General features: G+C 61.5%; 1 protein-coding gene across 3 annotated transcripts in view; it reads left to right on the plus strand.

Annotated features, from left to right (window-relative positions):
- LOC129528518 (uncharacterized) overlaps positions 1–20,461 on the plus strand; it is a 55,622-nt gene extending 35,161 nt beyond the window's left edge. Inside the window, exons 1-3 of one of the 3 annotated variants that reach the window (XR_008673762.2) lie at positions 14,817–17,658; positions 19,422–19,591; positions 20,321–20,461. Coding sequence is in view for 2 of the 3 variants with exons in the window: in XM_055369218.2 (XP_055225193.1) it covers positions 19,158–19,302; positions 19,422–19,591; positions 20,321–20,362 (357 nt within the window). In the remaining variant the exon portion in view is untranslated. The other 2 variants (XM_055369218.2, XM_055369219.2) reach the window with 2 other exon arrangements.
- The last annotated feature ends 1,496 nt before the right edge of the window (positions 20,462–21,957 follow it).

A 21,957-nucleotide genomic window follows, 5' to 3' on the forward strand; every position in this document is an offset into this window, starting at 1 on the left:
GAGGAAGAAAGCTCAGACAGATCGCCGGCGAGGCAGCGCGGGATCCCAGCCTCAGGCGTGCGCGGACGGTGTGCGGGTGAGTCTCCCCGAAAGTGGAGCCCTTGTGATGACGAGCACAGGTCCGCCTGTGTGCCCGTGGACTGCTCTCTCACCGACGGCTGTTAGTCGCGGAGAGCAGAATCCGGCAGCTTCAGGGGCTGCCTGGGGGTGGGTGTTACCTGCTGTATGTGTGCGTTATGGGTGTGTGTGTGTGTGTGCGTGTATGTGTGTGTGGCTTTGTGTGTGCGTGCGTGCGTGCGTGCGTGTCTGTGTGCCGACTTCTGTCTCTCTCTTACGCCTCTCTCTCTCTCTCTCTCTCTCCCTTCTCGCTCTTTCCGTCGCCCTCTCTTTCTGTCTCTGTCCGTCTCTGTGTGCGTGCGCCTTGGGACACATGCGCCCTGTGCGCCGGACGGTGGGTTTCTTGCACGTCGGCCTTTGTTCTGGTCAGCCTCTCCCCGCGTCTCTGCCTGGGTCGTGTGGCCGGTTGGCAGTCGTGGTCCCGGCGGTTCCAGTTTGGGGGTCTGTGAAGGCCTGGGCAACGTGGGCATCGGCGTGGGACCCGCAGGGGTTTTCATCCCCTCCCCATCCGGAGCAGCCTCTTTGCTAGGCTGGATCCAGACGAGCGCTCCCCAACCAGGGACAACGGCCTCCCAGGCGCTCATTGTCCACCCGCAGGAGGGTGCCCGCAGAGCTTCAAGAAGGTGGTTGTCACGCCTGTCGCCCTCTGCCCTCATCGAGAAATGGAGCCACAGCTCGACGCAGGGACGGAGAAGGAAGCCGGCAAGGGGATGGGGCAAGCATGTCTGTCTCTCAAAGGCTGGCCTTCCTGGCCGAGTCACCCGTTTGACACTCCTCCCCGGATGCCGGTGGTGGTGGCATGGCTCCCCCGTATCCTGCCTGGGCTCTGGCCTCTGCTCTGACCTCCCTCTTGCTGTGTCTGCCCCGTCTCTGAGAAGCCTGGCGGCTTCTTAGTGTGGCTCAGTGTCTTCCACAAAGAAGACGTCCCCGTCCATCAGGGAGAAACCTCGTGGGGGTCCGCGTCATGATTGTTTCCCTCTCCACACCTCTTTCTGGGTGATTGGGCAGCTGAGGTGTTCCTGGAGCTCTGGGCTTCCATAGCTGTGTGGGACAGGGAAGCTCTCTTGGTCTCCCTGGCCCAAGTGATGGGTGCACGCTCGGTCCAGGAAGAGGGGGAGGCAAGCCCACCGCTCCTGACATTGGCCTTCTAGGAAAGGCGGTGTTGCATCCCACCTGCACTTCCTCTCTGATTCTTGAGGGCCAACCGGTTCCTCCGCTCCTGGGGAAAGTGCCTTCTAGCACTGAATCTTTTGGCTGCCACGGATGTCAGGGAGCCAACGGGACTGGGATTTGGCTGGGTGCAGGGGAGGTTGCGTCAGGGGTACCTAGCCGGCGGCGGGCTGGGGGTGGGGTGTACTTTGTCCAAAGCTCTCGGCTCCTCTGGCGGGCCTCCCTGAACGTGGCCTGGACTCGCGCACAGGCCCTGTCTCGCAGGTTTCCAGGTGCGCTTGGCTTTTCCTCCGCTTTGTGGGGCAGGTCTCCAGTGGCCCCCGGGGCGCACGCCTGGACATCACTGTCCGTCTCGTCGTCGCCCCCTACGGCCTCAAAGACACACGCTGCCTGCATGTGCTCTTGGGGGACGACAGTGCCACGTGTGGTCACACTGGCTCCCGCTCGGACTCGCCTGTGTCTCTCTTTGCCCGTGTCGCCGGAAGCCGCGTCGGGATGCCGGAGCCCCCGGGCCTTGGAGATGAAGGCTAGCCCCTGCTCCTGCCAGGAAGGAGGGAGGCAGTGGGCTCATGGGTCGGTGCCTTTGCAGCCGACAGCACGCCTTGCGGCCCTGGGGATCTTTCTGTGCCCCGGCGAGACCCTTTCCGCCTCACTGCATTGGAACCCCACTTCCGATCGCCCGGTGGGATCCATCATCGGACCCCAAGAGGAGTCCGCGCGGCCCAGCCGGCACCCCGAAGCTCCTCCTTCAGCGGGAGCCGAAGCAGAAGAGCGATCAAGGAGATCCTGACCGCAGGACTCCTATGGGTCCGACCCTGGGTCTCCCGCAGGCCCCTCTGGCAGTCCTCTTCCCACCCACCGCCTCGGGCTGCGCCGCAGCCGCCGCCGCCGCCGCAACCTCCAGCACCGCCGCCCCAGGCCCCGCAGCCGCCGCCTCGCCGCCATTTTTTAAAGGGTCCGCAGCCTGCCTCTGCGGAGTAAGGGGGGGTGGGGCGGGGGAGTCGGCCTCGCCAGTGCGCATGCGCGAGGCCCGAGCCGCCGCTTGGGTCACAGTGAAAGCCACCGTTGCCCGGGGATGGGTCCCTGACACTTGGCGAAGTAGGAGCCCTGTGTGATCGTGCGTCTGAGTCTGGGCTGAGACCAGTCCTGGCCAGGGCAGCTACCGGGACGGTCTCCGGAGGCCGGGATTCGCGGAGGGTCCACCAGCAGGAAGAAACCCCAGGAGGAAGAAAGCTCAGACAGATCGCCGGCGAGGCAGCGCGGGATCCCAGCCTCAGGCGTGCGCGGACGGTGTGCGGGTGAGTCTCCCCAAAAGTGGAGCCCTTGTGATGACGAGCACAGGTCCGCCTGTGTGCCCGTGGACTGCTCTCTCACCGACGGCTGTTAGTCGCGGAGAGCAGAATCCGGCAGCTTCAGGGGCTGCCTGGGGGTGGGTGTTACCTGCTGTATGTGTGCGTTATGGGTGTGTGTGTGTGTGTGCGTGTATGTGTGTGTGGCTTTGTGTGTGCGTGCGTGCGTGCGTGCGTGTCTGTGTGCCGACTTCTGTCTCTCTCTTACGCCTCTCTCTCTCTCTCTCTCTCTCCCTTCTCGCTCTTTCCGTCGCCCTCTCTTTCTGTCTCTGTCCGTCTCTGTGTGCGTGCGCCTTGGGACACATGCGCCCTGTGCGCCGGACGGTGGGTTTCTTGCACGTCGGCCTTTGTTCTGGTCAGCCTCTCCCCGCGTCTCTGCCTGGGTCGTGTGGCCGGTTGGCAGTCGTGGTCCCGGCGGTTCCAGTTTGGGGGTCTGTGAAGGCCTGGGCAACGTGGGCATCGGCGTGGGACCCGCAGGGGTTTTCATCCCCTCCCCATCCGGAGCAGCCTCTTTGCTAGGCTGGATCCAGACGAGCGCTCCCCAACCAGGGACAACGGCCTCCCAGGCGCTCATTGTCCACCCGCAGGAGGGTGCCCGCAGAGCTTCAAGAAGGTGGTTGTCACGCCTGTCGCCCTCTGCCCTCATCGAGAAATGGAGCCACAGCTCGACGCAGGGACGGAGAAGGAAGCCGGCAAGGGGATGGGGCAAGCATGTCTGTCTCTCAAAGGCTGGCCTTCCTGGCCGAGTCACCCGTTTGACACTCCTCCCCGGATGCCGGTGGTGGTGGCATGGCCCCCCCGTATCCTGCCTGGGCTCTGGCCTCTGCTCTGACCTCCCTCTTGCTGTGTCTGCCCCGTCTCTGAGAAGCCTGGCGGCTTCTTAGTGTGGCTCAGTGTCTTCCACAAAGAAGACGTCCCCGTCCATCAGGGAGAAACCTCGTGGGGGTCCGCGTCATGATTGTTTCCCTCTCCACACCTCTTTCTGGGTGATTGGGCAGCTGAGGTGTTCCTGGAGCTCTGGGCTTCCATAGCTGTGTGGGACAGGGAAGCTCTCTTGGTCTCCCTGGCCCAAGTGATGGGTGCACGCTCGGTCCAGGAAGAGGGGGAGGCAAGCCCACCGCTCCTGACATTGGCCTTCTAGGAAAGGCGGTGTTGCATCCCACCTGCACTTCCTCTCTGATTCTTGAGGGCCAACCGGTTCCTCCGCTCCTGGGGAAAGTGCCTTCTAGCACTGAATCTTTTGGCTGCCACGGATGTCAGGGAGCCAACGGGACTGGGATTTGGCTGGGTGCAGGGGAGGTTGCGTCAGGGGTACCTAGCCGGCGGCGGGCTGGGGGTGGGGTGTACTTTGTCCAAAGCTCTCGGCTCCTCTGGCGGGCCTCCCTGAACGTGGCCTGGACTCGCGCACAGGCCCTGTCTCGCAGGTTTCCAGGTGCGCTTGGCTTTTCCTCCGCTTTGTGGGGCAGGTCTCCAGTGGCCCCCGGGGCGCACGCCTGGACATCACTGTCCGTCTCGTCGTCGCCCCCTACGGCCTCAAAGACACACGCTGCCTGCATGTGCTCTTGGGGGACGACAGTGCCACGTGTGGTCACACTGGCTCCAGCTCGGACTCGCCTGTGTCTCTCTTTGCCCGTGTCGCCGGAAGCCGCGTCGGGATGCCGGAGCCCCCGGGCCTTGGAGATGAAGGCTAGCCCCTGCTCCTGCCAGGAAGGAGGGAGGCAGTGGGCTCATGGGTCGGTGCCTTTGCAGCCGACAGCACGCCTTGCGGCCCTGGGGATCTTTCTGTGCCCCGGCGAGACCCTTTCCGCCTCACTGCATTGGAACCCCACTTCCGATCGCCCGGTGGGATCCATCATCGGACCCCAAGAGGAGTCCGCGCAGCCCAGCCGGCACCCCGAAGCTCCTCCTTCAGCGGGAGCCGAAGCAGAAGAGCGATCAAGGAGGTCCTGACCGCAGGACTCCTATGGGTCCGACCCTGGGTCTCCCGCAGGCCCCTCTGGCAGTCCTCTTCCCACCCGCCGCCTCGGGCTGCGCCGCAGCCGCCGCCGCCGCCGCAACCTCCAGCACCGCCGCCCCAGGCCCCGCAGCCGCCGCCTCGCCGCCATTTTTTAAAGGGTCCGCAGCCTGCCTCTGCGGAGTAAGGGGGGGTGGGGCGGGGGAGTCGGCCTCGCCAGTGCGCATGCGCGAGGCCCGAGCCGCCGCTTGGGTCACAGTGAAAGCCACCGTTGCCCGGGGATGGGTCCCTGACACTTGGCGAAGTAGGAGCCCTGTGTGATCGTGCGTCTGAGTCTGGGCTGAGACCAGTCCTGGCCAGGGCAGCTACCGGGACGGTCTCCGGAGGCCGGGATTCGCGGAGGGTCCACCAGCAGGAAGAAACCCCAGGAGGAAGAAAGCTCAGACAGATCGCCGGCGAGGCAGCGCGGGATCCCAGCCTCAGGCGTGCGCGGACGGTGTGCGGGTGAGTCTCCCCGAAAGTGGAGCCCTTGTGATGACGAGCACAGGTCCGCCTGTGTGCCCGTGGACTGCTCTCTCACCGATGGCTGTTAGTCGCGGAGAGCAGAATCCGGCAGCTTCAGGGGCTGCCTGGGGGTGGGTGTTACCTGCTGTATGTGTGCGTTATGGGTGTGTGTGTGTGTGTGCGTGTATGTGTGTGTGGCTTTGTGTGTGCGTGCGTGCGTGCGTGCGTGTCTGTGTGCCGACTTCTGTCTCTCTCTTACGCCTCTCTCTCTCTCTCTCTCTCTCTCTCCCTTCTCGCTCTTTCCGTCGCCCTCTCTTTCTGTCTCTGTCCGTCTCTGTGTGCGTGCGCCTTGGGACACATGCGCCCTGTGCGCCGGACGGTGGGTTTCTTGCACGTCGGCCTTTGTTCTGGTCAGCCTCTCCCCGCGTCTCTGCCTGGGTCGTGTGGCCGGTTGGCAGTCGTGGTCCCGGCGGTTCCAGTTTGGGGGTCTGTGAAGGCCTGGGCAACGTGGGCATCGGCGTGGGACCCGCAGGGGTTTTCATCCCCTCCCCATCCGGAGCAGCCTCTTTGCTAGGCTGGATCCAGACGAGCGCTCCCCAACCAGGGACAACGGCCTCCCAGGCGCTCATTGTCCACCCGCAGGAGGGTGCCCGCAGAGCTTCAAGAAGGTGGTTGTCACGCCTGTCGCCCTCTGCCCTCATCGAGAAATGGAGCCACAGCTCGACGCAGGGACGGAGAAGGAAGCCGGCAAGGGGATGGGGCAAGCATGTCTGTCTCTCAAAGGCTGGCCTTCCTGGCCGAGTCACCCGTTTGACACTCCTCCCCGGATGCCGGTGGTGGTGGCATGGCCCCCCCGTATCCTGCCTGGGCTCTGGCCTCTGCTCTGACCTCCCTCTTGCTGTGTCTGCCCCGTCTCTGAGAAGCCTGGCGGCTTCTTAGTGTGGCTCAGTGTCTTCCACAAAGAAGACGTCCCCGTCCATCAGGGAGAAACCTCGTGGGGGTCCGCGTCATGATTGTTTCCCTCTCCACACCTCTTTCTGGGTGATTGGGCAGCTGAGGTGTTCCTGGAGCTCTGGGCTTCCATAGCTGTGTGGGACAGGGAAGCTCTCTTGGTCTCCCTGGCCCAAGTGATGGGTGCACGCTCGGTCCAGGAAGAGGGGGAGGCAAGCCCACCGCTCCTGACATTGGCCTTCTAGGAAAGGCGGTGTTGCATCCCACCTGCACTTCCTCTCTGATTCTTGAGGGCCAACCGGTTCCTCCGCTCCTGGGGAAAGTGCCTTCTAGCACTGAATCTTTTGGCTGCCACGGATGTCAGGGAGCCAAGGGGACTGGGATTTGGCTGGGTGCAGGGGAGGTTGCGTCAGGGGTACCTAGCCGGCGGCGGGCTGGGGGTGGGGTGTACTTTGTCCAAAGCTCTCGGCTCCTCTGGCGGGCCTCCCTGAACGTGGCCTGGACTCGCGCACAGGCCCTGTCTCGCAGGTTTCCAGGTGCGCTTGGCTTTTCCTCCGCTTTGTGGGGCAGGTCTCCAGTGGCCCCCGGGGCGCACGCCTGGACATCACTGTCCGTCTCGTCGTCGCCCCCTACGGCCTCAAAGACACACGCTGCCTGCATGTGCTCTTGGGGGACGACAGTGCCACGTGTGGTCACACTGGCACCAGCTCGGACTCGCCTGTGTCTCTCTTTGCCCGTGTCGCCGGAAGCCGCGTCGGGATGCCGGAGCCCCCGGGCCTTGGAGATGAAGGCTAGCCCCTGCTCCTGCCAGGAAGGAGGGAGGCAGTGGGCTCATGGGTCGGTGCCTTTGCAGCCGACAGCACGCCTTGCGGCCCTGGGGATCTTTCTGTGCCCCGGCGAGACCCTTTCCGCCTCACTGCATTGGAACCCCACTTCCGATCGCCCGGTGGGATCCATCATCGGACCCCAAGAGGAGTCCGCGCAGCCCAGCCGGCACCCCGAAGCTCCTCCTTCAGCGGGAGCCGAAGCAGAAGAGCGATCAAGGAGATCCTGACCGCAGGACTCCTATGGGTCCGACCCTGGGTCTCCCGCAGGCCCCTCTGGCAGTCCTCTTCCCACCCGCCGCCTCGGGCTGCGCCGCAGCCGCCGCCGCCGCCGCCGCAACCTCCAGCACCGCCGCCCCAGGCCCCGCAGCCGCCGCCTCGCCGCCATTTTTTAAAGGGTCCGCAGCCTGCCTCTGCGGAGTAAGGGGGGGTGGGGCGGGGGAGTCGGCCTCGCCAGTGCGCATGCGCGAGGCCCGAGCCGCCGCTTGGGTCACAGTGAAAGCCACCGTTGCCCGGGGATGGGTCCCTGACACTTGGCGAAGTAGGAGCCCTGTGTGATCGTGCGTCTGAGTCTGGGCTGAGACCAGTCCTGGCCAGGGCAGCTACCGGGACGGTCTCCGGAGGCCGGGATTCGCGGAGGGTCCACCAGCAGGAAGAAACCCCAGGAGGAAGAAAGCTCAGACAGATCGCCGGCGAGGCAGCGCGGGATCCCAGCCTCAGGCGTGCGCGGACGGTGTGCGGGTGAGTCTCCCCAAAAGTGGAGCCCTTGTGATGACGAGCACAGGTCCGCCTGTGTGCCCGTGGACTGCTCTCTCACCGACGGCTGTTAGTCGCGGAGAGCAGAATCCGGCAGCTTCAGGGGCTGCCTGGGGGTGGGTGTTACCTGCTGTATGTGTGCGTTATGGGTGTGTGTGTGTGTGTGCGTGTATGTGTGTGTGGCTTTGTGTGTGCGTGCGTGCGTGCGTGCGTGCGTGTCTGTGTGCCGACTTCTGTCTCTCTCTTACGCCTCTCTCTCTCTCTCTCTCTCTCCCTTCTCGCTCTTTCCGTCGCCCTCTCTGTCTCTGTCCGTCTCTGTGTGCGTGCGCCTTGGGACACATGCGCCCTGTGCGCCGGACGGTGGGTTTCTTGCACGTCGGCCTTTCTTCTGGTCAGCCTCTCCCCGCGTCTCTGCCTGGGTCGTGTGGCCGGTTGGCAGTCGTGGTCCCGGCGGTTCCAGTTTGGGGGTCTGTGAAGGCCTGGGCAACGTGGGCATCGGCGTGGGACCCGCAGGGGTTTTCATCCCCTCCCCATCCGGAGCAGCCTCTTTGCTAGGCTGGATCCAGACGAGCGCTCCCCAACCAGGGACAACGGCCTCCCAGGCGCTCATTGTCCACCCGCAGGAGGGTGCCCGCAGAGCTTCAAGAAGGTGGTTGTCACGCCTGTCGCCCTCTGCCCTCATCGAGAAATGGAGCCACAGCTCGACGCAGGGACGGAGAAGGAAGCCGGCAAGGGGATGGGGCAAGCATGTCTGTCTCTCAAAGGCTGGCCTTCCTGGCCGAGTCACCCGTTTGACACTCCTCCCCGGATGCCGGTGGTGGTGGCATGGCCCCCCCGTATCCTGCCTGGGCTCTGGCCTCTGCTCTGACCTCCCTCTTGCTGTGTCTGCCCCGTCTCTGAGAAGCCTGGCGGCTTCTTAGTGTGGCTCAGTGTCTTCCACAAAGAAGACGTCCCCGTCCATCAGGGAGAAACCTCGTGGGGGTCCGCGTCATGATTGTTTCCCTCTCCACACCTCTTTCTGGGTGATTGGGCAGCTGAGGTGTTCCTGGAGCTCTGGGCTTCCATAGCTGTGTGGGACAGGGAAGCTCTCTTGGTCTCCCTGGCCCAAGTGATGGGTGCACGCTCGGTCCAGGAAGAGGGGGAGGCAAGCCCACCGCTCCTGACATTGGCCTTCTAGGAAAGGCGGTGTTGCATCCCACCTGCACTTCCTCTCTGATTCTTGAGGGCCAACCGGTTCCTCCGCTCCTGGGGAAAGTGCCTTCTAGCACTGAATCTTTTGGCTGCCACGGATGTCAGGGAGCCAACGGGACTGGGATTTGGCTGGGTGCAGGGGAGGTTGCGTCAGGGGTACCTAGCCGGCGGCGGGCTGGGGGTGGGGTGTACTTTGTCCAAAGCTCTCGGCTCCTCTGGCGGGCCTCCCTGAACGTGGCCTGGACTCGCGCACAGGCCCTGTCTCGCAGGTTTCCAGGTGCGCTTGGCTTTTCCTCCGCTTTGTGGGGCAGGTCTCCAGTGGCCCCCGGGGCGCACGCCTGGACATCACTGTCCGTCTCGTCGTCGCCCCCTACGGCCTCAAAGACACACGCTGCCTGCATGTGCTCTTGGGGGACGACAGTGCCACGTGTGGTCACACTGGCTCCAGCTCGGACTCGCCTGTGTCTCTCTTTGCCCGTGTCGCCGGAAGCCGCGTCGGGATGCCGGAGCCCCCGGGCCTTGGAGATGAAGGCTAGCCCCTGCTCCTGCCAGGAAGGAGGGAGGCAGTGGGCTCATGGGTCGGTGCCTTTGCAGCCGACAGCACGCCTTGCGGCCCTGGGGATCTTTCTGTGCCCCGGCGAGACCCTTTCCGCCTCACTGCATTGGAACCCCACTTCCGATCGCCCGGTGGGATCCATCATCGGACCCCAAGAGGAGTCCGCGCGGCCCAGCCGGCACCCCGAAGCTCCTCCTTCAGCGGGAGCCGAAGCAGAAGAGCGATCAAGGAGGTCCTGACCGCAGGACTCCTATGGGTCCGACCCTGGGTCTCCCGCAGGCCCCTCTGGCAGTCCTCTTCCCACCCGCCGCCTCGGGCTGCGCCGCAGCCGCCGCCGCCGTCGCCGCAACCTCCAGCACCGCCGCCCCAGGCCCCGCAGCCGCCGCCTCGCCGCCATTTTTTAAAGGGTCCGCAGCCTGACTCTGCGGAGTAAGGGGGGGTGGTGCGGGGGAGTCGGCCTCGCCAGTGCGCATGCGCGAGGCCCGAGCCGCCGCTTGGGTCACAGTGAAAGCCACCGTTGCCCGGGGATGGGTCCCTGACACTTGGCGAAGTAGGAGCCCTGTGTGATCGTGCGTCTGAGTCTGGGCTGAGACCAGTCCTGGCCAGGGCAGCTACCGGGACGGTCTCCGGAGGCCGGGATTCGCGGAGGGTCCACCAGCAGGAAGAAACCCCAGGAGGAAGAAAGCTCAGACAGATCGCCGGCGAGGCAGCGCGGGATCCCAGCCTCAGGCGTGCGCGGACGGTGTGCGGGTGAGTCTCCCCAAAAGTGGAGCCCTTGTGATGACGAGCACAGGTCCGCCTGTGTGCCCGTGGACTGCTCTCTCACCGACGGCTGTTAGTCGCGGAGAGCAGAATCCGGCAGCTTCAGGGGCTGCCTGGGGGTGGGTGTTACCTGCTGTATGTGTGCGTTATGGGTGTGTGTGTGTGTGTGCGTGTATGTGTGTGTGGCTTTGTGTGTGCGTGCGTGCGTGCGTGCGTGTCTGTGTGCCGACTTCTATCTCTCTCTTACGCCTCTCTCTCTCTCTCTCTCTCTCCCTTCTCGCTCTTTCCGTCGCCCTCTCTTTCTGTCTCTGTCCGTCTCTGTGTGCGTGCGCCTTGGGACACATGCGCCCTGTGCGCCGGACGGTGGGTTTCTTGCACGTCGGCCTTTGTTCTGGTCAGCCTCTCCCCGCGTCTCTGCCTGGGTCGTGTGGCCGGTTGGCAGTCGTGGTCCCGGCGGTTCCAGTTTGGGGGTCTGTGAAGGCCTGGGCAACGTGGGCATCGGCGTGGGACCCGCAGGGGTTTTCATCCCCTCCCCATCCGGAGCAGCCTCTTTGCTAGGCTGGATCCAGACGAGCGCTCCCCAACAAGGGACAACGGCCTCCCAGGCGCTCATTGTCCACCCACAGGAGGGTGCCCGCAGAGCTTCAAGAAGGTGGTTGTCACGCCTGTCGCCCTCTGGCCTCATCGAGAAATGGAGCCACAGCTCGACGCAGGGACGGAGAAGGAAGCCGGCAAGGGGATGGGGCAAGCATGTCTGTCTCTCAAAGGCTGGCCTTCCTGGCCGAGTCACCCGTTTGACACTCCTCCCCGGATGCCGGTGGTGGTGGCATGGCCCCCCCGTATCCTGCCTGGGCTCTGGCCTCTGCTCTGACCTCCCTCTTGCTGTGTCTGCCCCGTCTCTGAGAAGCCTGGCGGCTTCTTAGTGTGGCTCAGTGTCTTCCACAAAGAAGACGTCCCCGTCCATCAGGGAGAAACCTCGTGGGGGTCCGCGTCATGATTGTTTCCCTCTCCACACCTCTTTCTGGGTGATTGGGCAGCTGAGGTGTTCCTGGAGCTCTGGGCTTCCATAGCTGTGTGGGACAGGGAAGCTCTCTTGGTCTCCCTGGCCCAAGTGATGGGTGCACGCTCGGTCCAGGAAGAGGGGGAGGCAAGCCCACCGCTCCTGACATTGGCCTTCTAGGAAAGGCGGTGTTGCATCCCACCTGCACTTCCTCTCTGATTCTTGAGGGCCAACCGGTTCCTCCGCTCCTGGGGAAAGTGCCTTCTAGCACTGAATCTTTTGGCTGCCACGGATGTCAGGGAGCCAACGGGACTGGGATTTGGCTGGGTGCAGGGGAGGTTGCGTCAGGGGTACCTAGCCGGCGGCGGGCTGGGGGTGGGGTGTACTTTGTCCAAAGCTCTCGGCTCCTCTGGCGGGCCTCCCTGAACGTGGCCTGGACTCGCGCACAGGCCCTGTCTCGCAGGTTTCCAGGTGCGCTTGGCTTTTCCTCCGCTTTGTGGGGCAGGTCTCCAGTGGCCCCCGGGGCGCACGCCTGGACATCACTGTCCGTCTCGTCGTCGCCCCCTACGGCCTCAAAGACACACGCTGCCTGCATGTGCTCTTGGGGGACGACAGTGCCACGTGTGGTCACACTGGCTCCAGCTCGGACTCGCCTGTGTCTCTCTTTGCCCGTGTCGCCGGAAGCCGCGTCGGGATGCCGGAGCCCCCGGGCCTTGGAGATGAAGGCTAGCCCCTGCTCCTGCCAGGAAGGAGGGAGGCAGTGGGCTCATGGGTCGGTGCCTTTGCAGCCGACAGCACGCCTTGCGGCCCTGGGGATCTTTCTGTGCCCCGGCGAGACCCTTTCCGCCTCACTGCATTGGAACCCCACTTCCGATCGCCCGGTGGGATCCATCATCGGACCCCAAGAGGAGTCCGCGCAGCCCAGCCGGCACCCCGAAGCTCCTCCTTCAGCGGGAGCCGAAGCAGAAGAGCGATCAAGGAGGTCCTGACCGCAGGACTCCTATGGGTCCGACCCTGGGTCTCCCGCAGGCCCCTCTGGCAGTCCTCTTCCCACCCGCCGCCTCGGGCTGCGCCGCAGCCGCCGCCGCCGTCGCCGCAACCTCCAGCACCGCCGCCCCAGGCCCCGCAGCCGCCGCCTCGCCGCCATTTTTTAAAGGGTCCGCAGCCTGACTCTGCGGAGTAAGGGGGGGTGGTGCGGGGGAGTCGGCCTCGCCAGTGCGCATGCGCGAGGCCCGAGCCGCCGCTTGGGTCACAGTGAAAGCCACCGTTGCCCGGGGATGGGTCCCTGACACTTGGCGAAGTAGGAGCCCTGTGTGATCGTGCGTCTGAGTCTGGGCTGAGACCAGTCCTGGCCAGGGCAGCTACCGGGACGGTCTCCGGAGGCCGGGATTCGCGGAGGGTCCACCAGCAGGAAGAAACCCCAGGAGGAAGAAAGCTCAGACAGATCGCCGGCGAGGCAGCGCGGGATCCCAGCCTCAGGCGTGCGCGGACGGTGTGCGGGTGAGTCTCCCCAAAAGTGGAGCCCTTGTGATGACGAGCACAGGTCCGCCTGTGTGCCCGTGGACTGCTCTCTCACCGACGGCTGTTAGTCGCGGAGAGCAGAATCCGGCAGCTTCAGGGGCTGCCTGGGGGTGGGTGTTACCTGCTGTATGTGTGCGTTATGGGTGTGTGTGTGTGTGTGCGTGTATGTGTGTGTGGCTTTGTGTGTGCGTGCGTGCGTGCGTGCGTGTCTGTGTGCCGACTTCTGTCTCTCTCTTACGCCTCTCTCTCTCTCTCTCTCTCTCCCTTCTCGCTCTTTCCGTCGCCCTCTCTTTCTGTCTCTGTCCGTCTCTGTGTGCGTGCGCCTTGGGACACATGCGCCCTGTGCGCCGGACGGTGGGTTTCTTGCACGTCGGCCTTTGTTCTGGTCAGCCTCTCCCCGCGTCTCTGCCTGGGTCGTGTGGCCGGTTGGCAGTCGTGGTCCCGGCGGTTCCAGTTTGGGGGTCTGTGAAGGCCTGGGCAACGTGGGCATCGGCGTGGGACCCGCAGGGGTTTTCATCCCCTCCCCATCCGGAGCAGCCTCTTTGCTAGGCTGGATCCAGACGAGCGCTCCCCAACCAGGGACAACGGCCTCCCAGGCGCTCATTGTCCACCCACAGGAGGGTGCCCGCAGAGCTTCAAGAAGGTGGTTGTCACGCCTGTCGCCCTCTGGCCTCATCGAGAAATGGAGCCACAGCTCGACGCAGGGACGGAGAAGGAAGCCGGCAAGGGGATGGGGCAAGCATGTCTGTCTCTCAAAGGCTGGCCTTCCTGGCCGAGTCACCCGTTTGACACTCCTCCCCGGATGCCGGTGGTGGTGGCATGGCCCCCCCGTATCCTGCCTGGGCTCTGGCCTCTGCTCTGACCTCCCTCTTGCTGTGTCTGCCCCGTCTCTGAGAAGCCTGGCGGCTTCTTAGTGTGGCTCAGTGTCTTCCACAAAGAAGACGTCCCCGTCCATCAGGGAGAAACCTCGTGGGGGCCCGCGTCATGATTGTTTCCCTCTCCACACCTCTTTCTGGGTGATTGGGCAGCTGAGGTGTTCCTGGAGCTCTGGGCTTCCATAGCTGTGTGGGACAGGGAAGCTCTCTTGGTCTCCCTGGCCCAAGTGATGGGTGCACGCTCGGTCCAGGAAGAGGGGGAGGCAAGCCCACCGCTCCTGACATTGGCCTTCTAGGAAAGGCGGTGTTGCATCCCACCTGCACTTCCTCTCTGATTCTTGAGGGCCAACCGGTTCCTCCGCTCCTGGGGAAAGTGCCTTCTAGCACTGAATCTTTTGGCTGCCACGGATGTCAGGGAGCCAACGGGACTGGGATTTGGCTGGGTGCAGGGGAGGTTGCGTCAGGGGTACCTAGCCGGCGGCGGGCTGGGGGTGGGGTGTACTTTGTCCAAAGCTCTCGGCTCCTCTGGCGGGCCTCCCTGAACGTGGCCTGCACTCGCGCACAGGCCCTGTCTCGCAGGTTTCCAGGTGCGCTTGGCTTTTCCTCCGCTTTGTGGGGCAGGTCTCCAGTGGCCCCCGGGGCGCACGCCTGGACATCACTGTCCGTCTCGTCGTCGCCCCCTACGGCCTCAAAGACACACGCTGCCTGCATGTGCTCTTGGGGGACGACAGTGCCACGTGTGGTCACACTGGCTCCAGCTCGGACTCGCCTGTGTCTCTCTTTGCCCGTGTCGCCGGAAGCCGCGTCGGGATGCCGGAGCCCCCGGGCCTTGGAGATGAAGGCTAGCCCCTGCTCCTGCCAGGAAGGAGGGAGGCAGTGGGCTCATGGGTCGGTGCCTTTGCAGCCGACAGCACGCCTTGCGGCCCTGGGGATCTTTCTGTGCCCCGGCGAGACCCTTTCCGCCTCACTGCATTGGAACCCCACTTCCGATCGCCCGGTGGGATCCATCATCGGACCCCAAGAGGAGTCCGCGCAGCCCAGCCGGCACCCCGAAGCTCCTCCTTCAGCGGGAGCCGAAGCAGAAGAGCGATCAAGGAGGTCCTGACCGCAGGACTCCTATGGGTCCGACCCTGGGTCTCCCGCAGGCCCCTCTGGCAGTCCTCTTCCCACCCGCCGCCTCGGGCTGCGCCGCAGCCGCCGCCGCCGCCGCCGCAACCTCCAGCACCGCCGCCCCAGGCCCCGCAGCCGCCGCCTCGCCGCCATTTTTTAAAGGGTCCGCAGCCTGACTCTGCGGAGTAAGGGGGGGTGGGGCGGGGGAGTCGGCCTCGCCAGTGCGCATGCGCGAGGCCCGAGCCGCCGCTTGGGTCACAGTGAAAGCCACCGTTGCCCGGGGATGGGTCCCTGACACTTGGCGAAGTAGGAGCCCTGTGTGATCGTGCGTCTGAGTCTGGGCTGAGACCAGTCCTGGCCAGGGCAGCTACCGGGACGGTCTCCGGAGGCCGGGATTCGCGGAGGGTCTACCAGCAGGAAGAAACCCCAGGAGGAAGAAAGCTCAGACAGATCGCCGGCGAGGCAGCGCGGGATCCCAGCCTCAGGCGTGCGCGGACGGTGTGCGGGTGAGTCTCCCCAAAAGTGGAGCCCTTGTGATGACGAGCACAGGTCCGCCTGTGTGCCCGTGGACTGCTCTCTCACCGACGGCTGTTAGTCGCGGAGAGCAGAATCCGGCAGCTTCAGGGGCTGCCTGGGGGTGGGTGTTACCTGCTGTATGTGTGCGTTATGGGTGTGTGTGTGTGTGTGCGTGTATGTGTGTGTGGCTTTGTGTGTGCGTGCGTGCGTGCGTGCGTGTCTGTGTGCCGACTTCTGTCTCTCTCTTACGCCTCTCTCTCTCTCTCTCTCTCTCTCTCCCTTCTCGCTCTTTCCGTCGCCCTCTCTTTCTGTCTCTGTCCGTCTCTGTGTGCGTGCGCCTTGGGACACATGCGCCCTGTGCGCCGGACAGTGGGTTTCTTGCACGTCGGCCTTTCTTCTGGTCAGCCTCTCCCCGCGTCTCTGCCTGGGTCGTGTGGCCGGTTGGCAGTCGTGGTCCCGGCGGTTCCAGTTTGGGGGTCTGTGAAGGCCTGGGCAACGTGGGCATCGGCGTGGGACCCGCAGGGGTTTTCATCCACTCCCCATCCGGAGCAGCCTCTTTGCTAGGCTGGATCCAGACGAGCGCTCCCCAACCAGGGACAACGGCCTCCCAGGCGCTCATTGTCCACCCGCAGGAGGGTGCCCGCAGAGCTTCAAGAAGGTGGTTGTCACGCCTGTCGCCCTCTGCCCTCATCGAGAAATGGAGCCACAGCTCGACGCAGGGACGGAGAAGGAAGCCGGCAAGGGGATGGGGCAAGCATGTCTGTCTCTCAAAGGCTGGCCTTCCTGGCCGAGTCACCCGTTTGACACTCCTCCCCGGATGCCGGTGGTGGTGGCATGGCCCCCCCGTATCCTGCCTGGGCTCTGGCCTCTGCTCTGACCTCCCTCTTGCTGTGTCTGCCCCGTCTCTGAGAAGCCTGGCGGCTTCTTAGTGTGGCTCAGTGTCTTCCACAAAGAAGACGTCCCCGTCCATCAGGGAGAAACCTCGTGGGGGTCCGCGTCATGATTGTTTCCCTCTCCACACCTCTTTCTGGGTGATTGGGCAGCTGAGGTGTTCCTGGAGCTCTGGGCTTCCATAGCTGTGTGGGACAGGGAAGCTCTCTTGGTCTCCCTGGCCCAAGTGATGGGTGCACGCTCGGTCCAGGAAGAGGGGGAGGCAAGCCCACCGCTCCTGACATTGGCCTTCTAGGAAAGGCGGTGTTGCATCCCACCTGCACTTCCTCTCTGATTCTTGAGGGCCAACCGGTTCCTCCGCTCCTGGGGAAAGTGCCTTCTAGCACTGAATCTTTTGGCTGCCACGGATGTCAGGGAGCCAACGGGACTGGGATTTGGCTGGGTGCAGGGGAGGTTGCGTCAGGGGTACCTAGCCGGCGGCGGGCTGGGGGTGGGGTGTACTTTGTCCAAAGCTCTCGGCTCCTCTGGCGGGCCTCCCTGAACGTGGCCTGGACTCGCGCACAGGCCCTGTCTCGCAGGTTTTCAGGTGCGCTTGGCTTTTCCTCCGCTTTGTGGGGCAGGTCTCCAGTGGCCCCCGGGGCGCACGCCTGGACATCACTGTCCGTCTCGTCGTCGCCCCCTACGGCCTCAAAGACACACGCTGCCTGCATGTGCTCTTGGGGGACGACAGTGCCACGTGTGGTCACACTGGCTCAAGCTCGGACTCGCCTGTGTCTCTCTTTGCCCGTGTCGCCGGAAGCCGCGTCGGGATGCCGGAGCCCCCGGGCCTTGGAGATGAAGGCTAGCCCCTGCTCCTGCCAGGAAGGAGGGAGGCAGTGGGCTCATGGGTCGGTGCCTTTGCAGCCGACAGCACGCCTTGCGGCCCTGAGGATCTTTCTGTGCCCCGGCGAGACCCTTTCCGCCTCACTGCATTGGAACCCCACTTCCGATCGCCCGGTGGGATCCCTCATCGGACCCCAAGAGGAGTCCGCGCAGCCCAGCCGGCACCCCGAAGCTCCTCCTTCAGCGGGAGCCGAAGCAGAAGAGCCATCAAGGAGGTCCTGACCACAGGACTCCTATGGGTCCGACCCTGGGTCTCCCGCAGGCCCCTCTGGGAGTCCTCTTGCCACCCGCCGCCTCGGGCTGCGCCGCAGCCGCCGTCGCCGCCGCAACCTCCAGCACCGCCGCCCCAGGCCCCTCAGCCGCAGCGTCGCCGCCATTTTTTAAAGGATCCGCAGCCTGACTCTGCGGAGTAAGGGGGTTGGTGCGGGGGTGTCGGCCTCGCCAGTGCGCATGCGCAAGGCCCGAGCCGCCTCTTGGGTCACAGTGAAAGCCACCGTTGCCCGGGGATGGGTCCCTGACACTTGGCGAAGTAGGAGCCCTGTGCGATCGTGCATCTGAGTCTGGGCTGAGACCAGTCCTGGCCAGGGCAGTTACCAGGACAGTCTCCGGAGGCGGGGATTCGCGCGGGGTCCACCAGCAGGAAGAAACCCCAGGAGGAAGAAAGCTCAGACAGATCGCCGGCGAGGCAGCGCGGGATCCCAGCCTCAGGCGTGCGCGGACGGTGTGCGGGTGAGTCTCCCCAAAAGTGGCGCCCTTGTGATGAGTAGGACAGGTCTGCCTGTGTGCCCGTGGGCTGCTCTCTCACCGGTGGCTCATAGTGGTGTAAAGCAGAAGCAGCAGTTTCAGGGGCTGACCCTAAGAACAATGCATGCTGGCAAAGTGAGGTGTCTCACATCTTTAATCCCAGCAGTTTCGGAGGCTTTGGCGGATGGATCACTTGAGGTCAGGGGATCACAGCAGCCTAACCAACATGATGAAACTCTGTGGGTACTAAAAAAAAGTACAAGGCCGTTAGCTCGGTGTGGTGGCATATGCCTGTAAATCCCAGCTATTTGGGAGGCTGAGGCAGGAGAATCGTTTGAACCCGTGTGGCAGAGGTTGCGGTGAGTGGAGATTGTGCCACTGCACTCTATCCTGGGTAACAAGCACAAAACTCTGTCTCAAAAAAAAGAAAAAAAAATTAACAGTGCAGAGTTAGGCCAGATTTATTTTCAGAGTAGGAGGGAATTTCAAATTTTGGGTGAAATGTCCCAGTTGCCGGAAGGTGAACGTGTTCTCTGATGTAAAATTTAGGTCACACTCTATAAAGCTTCTCCTTGTTCTATGTGTGAACAGCTAGTCTGTATCTTCACCTATGCATATTAAAAAATCAACCTTAAGAAGGCTCTTGGCCACCATAATCCTTCCTACACTGTAGCAAGAGCCCAGCCTCAGACTATGCTTCCTTGTGCCTCCGACTGCAATGCCTTCCCCCGAATCTCCAAGGTACCAAACCGGTCAGGGGTAGCTGAGACAGCTCTACTTCTAGGAGTCCTCCCCAAGCCCTTGAAATCACAGGCATCTCTGCTGTCCCTGCCCTTCATCCACATGACTGAACAATTAAGCAAACACATCTGTGTAGTTTTATTTAAACTGTTCCATGTGTGTTTACAATTAACAACATGAATGGCTGCGGTATGGATGCAGCAGAAAGGAATGCTGAGGGAGGACTCCAGTTAGAATGAGCCACTTTTCCAGGACTAGGAATGAACTTTCCCCAGTACCAACAAGGCAGCCTCCAGGGCAAGAAATGGTAACAGAATCCATCCTGTTGATAGTCAAGATGGAATTACAGATAATTCTCACCTCTTTTTTGACTCTCAGGTGGAAACCCCCTTCCCATGGGGTGAAGCACAGTCTGCTCCAGAGCCCCACTGTTGGGGTCGGGGATGTCACAGAAATTAACAGGGCAGCCAATTCCCATCCAGAGGGGGCCCAGGATGACCCCGAACCCTCTAGCTCAGCCCCAAGCTCGGGCCAGGGAGTGAAGCCCTTGTCCCCAAGCAACAGAGTGAGGGTCTGTCTCTAACCCGGTGGGCTCCAGTGAAAGGAAAATGGCCTGGAGGTGCCCACAGGAGGGCGCCCTAGTTCTCAGACAGGTCTACGGCTCCCAGACTGCGTCCCCATGAGTAACAGAGGGACACGCAGAGGGGCATACTGAGTGCCTATAGGGGACTCACAGACTGCAGATGCAGGCTGCGGATCCAGAAGCCGGCCACGTAATGAGGTGCAGAGGTGTGGGGAAGACCTGGGTGCCTCCCTGGATGCCAACCAGCCTAACCAGCCGGGGCCACCAAACAGAAGTGCTTCTGACATTAACGCGACACACAGAAGGTGTGTAGGGTGGGTAGTGGAAGTGACCGCAGAGGCCTCTGGGGATTGTAGTTTTGGAACTAGAGAGGCGGGCAAGTAGTTGGCTTCGCCCACATGGTGTGCCTCTCACATCTGCACAGCACACACAACCAAGCTTAGGAGCCGACTGTTAAGATGCCCCAGTGACATGGACAAGTTTCTCCTCTGCAACCCAATGAGATCTGCTGACCACGAGAGCATCGCGGGACCGCCAAAGGATTCTGGAAAATGTGGTCCCGGGTGGCCAGTGTGCGCTGACCTTCACCTGAAGGTGAGCTGAGCTCACCATGCAAGTCTCCACCCTGGGGGGTGCCCTTCCCCGAGCAGATGCCAGGTTGGGGTAGCAGTAGTTCAGGGAGAAGCGATGCGCTCCTGGGACTGCCGGTTTGGGGGCGACATCGGCCCTGTGTCCCCTAGAGTAGGAGGGTGTACCAGGATGGGGAACCCCAAGGCTGTTTTCAGGGAGAAGAAGATTGGCTTGGGGCAAACTCCCGGAATGGAGATGGGGAGAGTCTGGTCGCATTTCCCCAGGAGTTTAGGGGATGAAGGCTGGACTTGGGTGAACAGCAAAAGATCCCCTGGTGATAGTGGTGGTGAGGATCAGAGGCTTGAGCCAGAAATTCCCGAGGTGTTTGTTTTGTTTTTTTGAGACAGAGTCTTGATCTGTCTCCCAGGAGGTAGTGCAATGGCATGCTCTTGGCTCATTGCAACCTCCGCCTCCCAGGTTCAAGCGATTCTCCTGCCTCAGCCTCCCAAGTAGCTGAGATTACAGGCACCTGCCACTGTGCCCACCTCAATTTTTTTTGTTTTTTTGTATTTTTAGTAGAGACGGTGTTTCACCACATTGCCCAGCCTGGTCTCGAACTCCTGACCTCAAGTGATCCACCTGCCTCGGCCTCCCAAAGTGCTGGGATTACAGGCATGAGCCCCCACACCCAGCTCATTTTTATCTTTTAACTTAAAGGTTTTTATTTTTCTCTCTTTTTACTCTTTCTTACAGGTACGGCTTGAAGGAAACTTCTGGAGGGTGGGGTGGTGTTGAAGAGAAGGCACAGTTGTAACCATTTTGTTCAACATGGGCGTTTTCTTTGTGCATTGATTTGCATTTTTAAAGGTATTCCATTAAAAATATGCTTATCTATTTTAATGTTTTTTTGGTGCCCCTTTAAATTCTCTATCCACAGTCCTGAGCCTTAATACGAAGTGAGGGCCTGGCCTCTGGGCATCAAGCAGCCAGAAAGTCCCTTAGGAGCTTTCTCTGAATTGTTGAATTGTGACTGATCTTTTCCTTTCCTGACTTCCTTAATATCCACAATTTCCTCGTAACCATCCCCCCAAAGCCACACCCACAAGGCACCTCCAAGACCTATCATGAAGCAGATATTCAAAGATTATTTTTAAATCTTCACACCCCACCCCTTCCAGAATGTCTTCCAACATCCCTTCGCCTGGAGAAATAAAACACAAGGTTTGCATGTTGAGTATCAGCCTCTCCCATTGGGTGGGTGTTTAGGAAAAAGAATCAGCCAAGAGCCCTATTCCAGCCCAGGTAAATGACTTTGCCAAAGATTTAATATCCACAAATGTACAATGCTCACTGGGAACCAAAGTCAGGCATGGGGCTGGGCTTTAAGGAGCACAAACAAAAAGGAGGGACTAGAAAACTTCAGAAAGTTATTGGTGGGGGATGTTGCGGGGGGACAGGGGACAGCGAGGATGTGGGATCCCGAGATAATCCAAATCCCTATGTGTAGACATATGTGTATAAAGGCCTTTAAGAGACTCAGGCTGATGGGGTATCTGTAATAAATCAAACATAATATAACAGCACGTCAAGTGATAAGGGGACTCTGGAAAAACAGAACAAGCAGCAAAAGGAGCAGTATCAAACTCCACAGAAATTCACAAACATCAAGACACCAAGAAAGCTGCATTCATTTAAATCAAGGTGACAGGCTGGGCTCTGTAGCTCCAGCCTGTAATCCTAGCACTTTGGGAGGCCAAGGTGGGCAGATCATTTGAGGTTCAAGACCAGCCTGGCCATTATGGTGAAAGCTCCTCTCTACTAAAAATACAAAAATTAGCTGGACATGTTGGTGGGTGCCTGTAATCCCAGCTAAAGAGGCTGAGGCAGGAGAATCACTCTGAACCTGGGAGGCAGAGGTTGTAGTGAGCAGAGATCACGCCATTGCACTCCAGCCTCGGGGACAGAACCAAACTCCATCTCAAGTAAATCAATAAATCAAAGGTGACAGTTACTGAGTGATGCGGGCCAGGTACAACGATATACCTTCATCTGGGTTACCCTCGTGAATCTGAATCACTTGTGTGATATCTGTGCTTTAACGAGTCCTATTTCCCATACTCTTAGCTGGCTTGAGATGTGAAAATCCATCTAAATTATAAACAGAGTGAAAAAAAAAAAAACTAGTGATGTCCTTCCAGGGAACATGTCTAGTTAAAATTAACATAGATAAAAATCGGCAAAAAGATATTTTAAAAAATCTTTTGAAATTAAAAGCCATATAAACCACTGTGTCAATGACGAATTAAAAGAAGAAACTGACCTGCAAACCAGGAAATACATGGAAAGAAGCAATAGTGAAAATGCTTCAGATCTAAACCTGTGGAATGAGG

This window comes from Gorilla gorilla, chromosome 20 (assembly GCF_029281585.2).
Source record: "Gorilla gorilla gorilla isolate KB3781 chromosome 20, NHGRI_mGorGor1-v2.1_pri, whole genome shotgun sequence".
NCBI classification, from domain to species: Eukaryota; Metazoa; Chordata; class Mammalia; order Primates; family Hominidae; genus Gorilla; species Gorilla gorilla.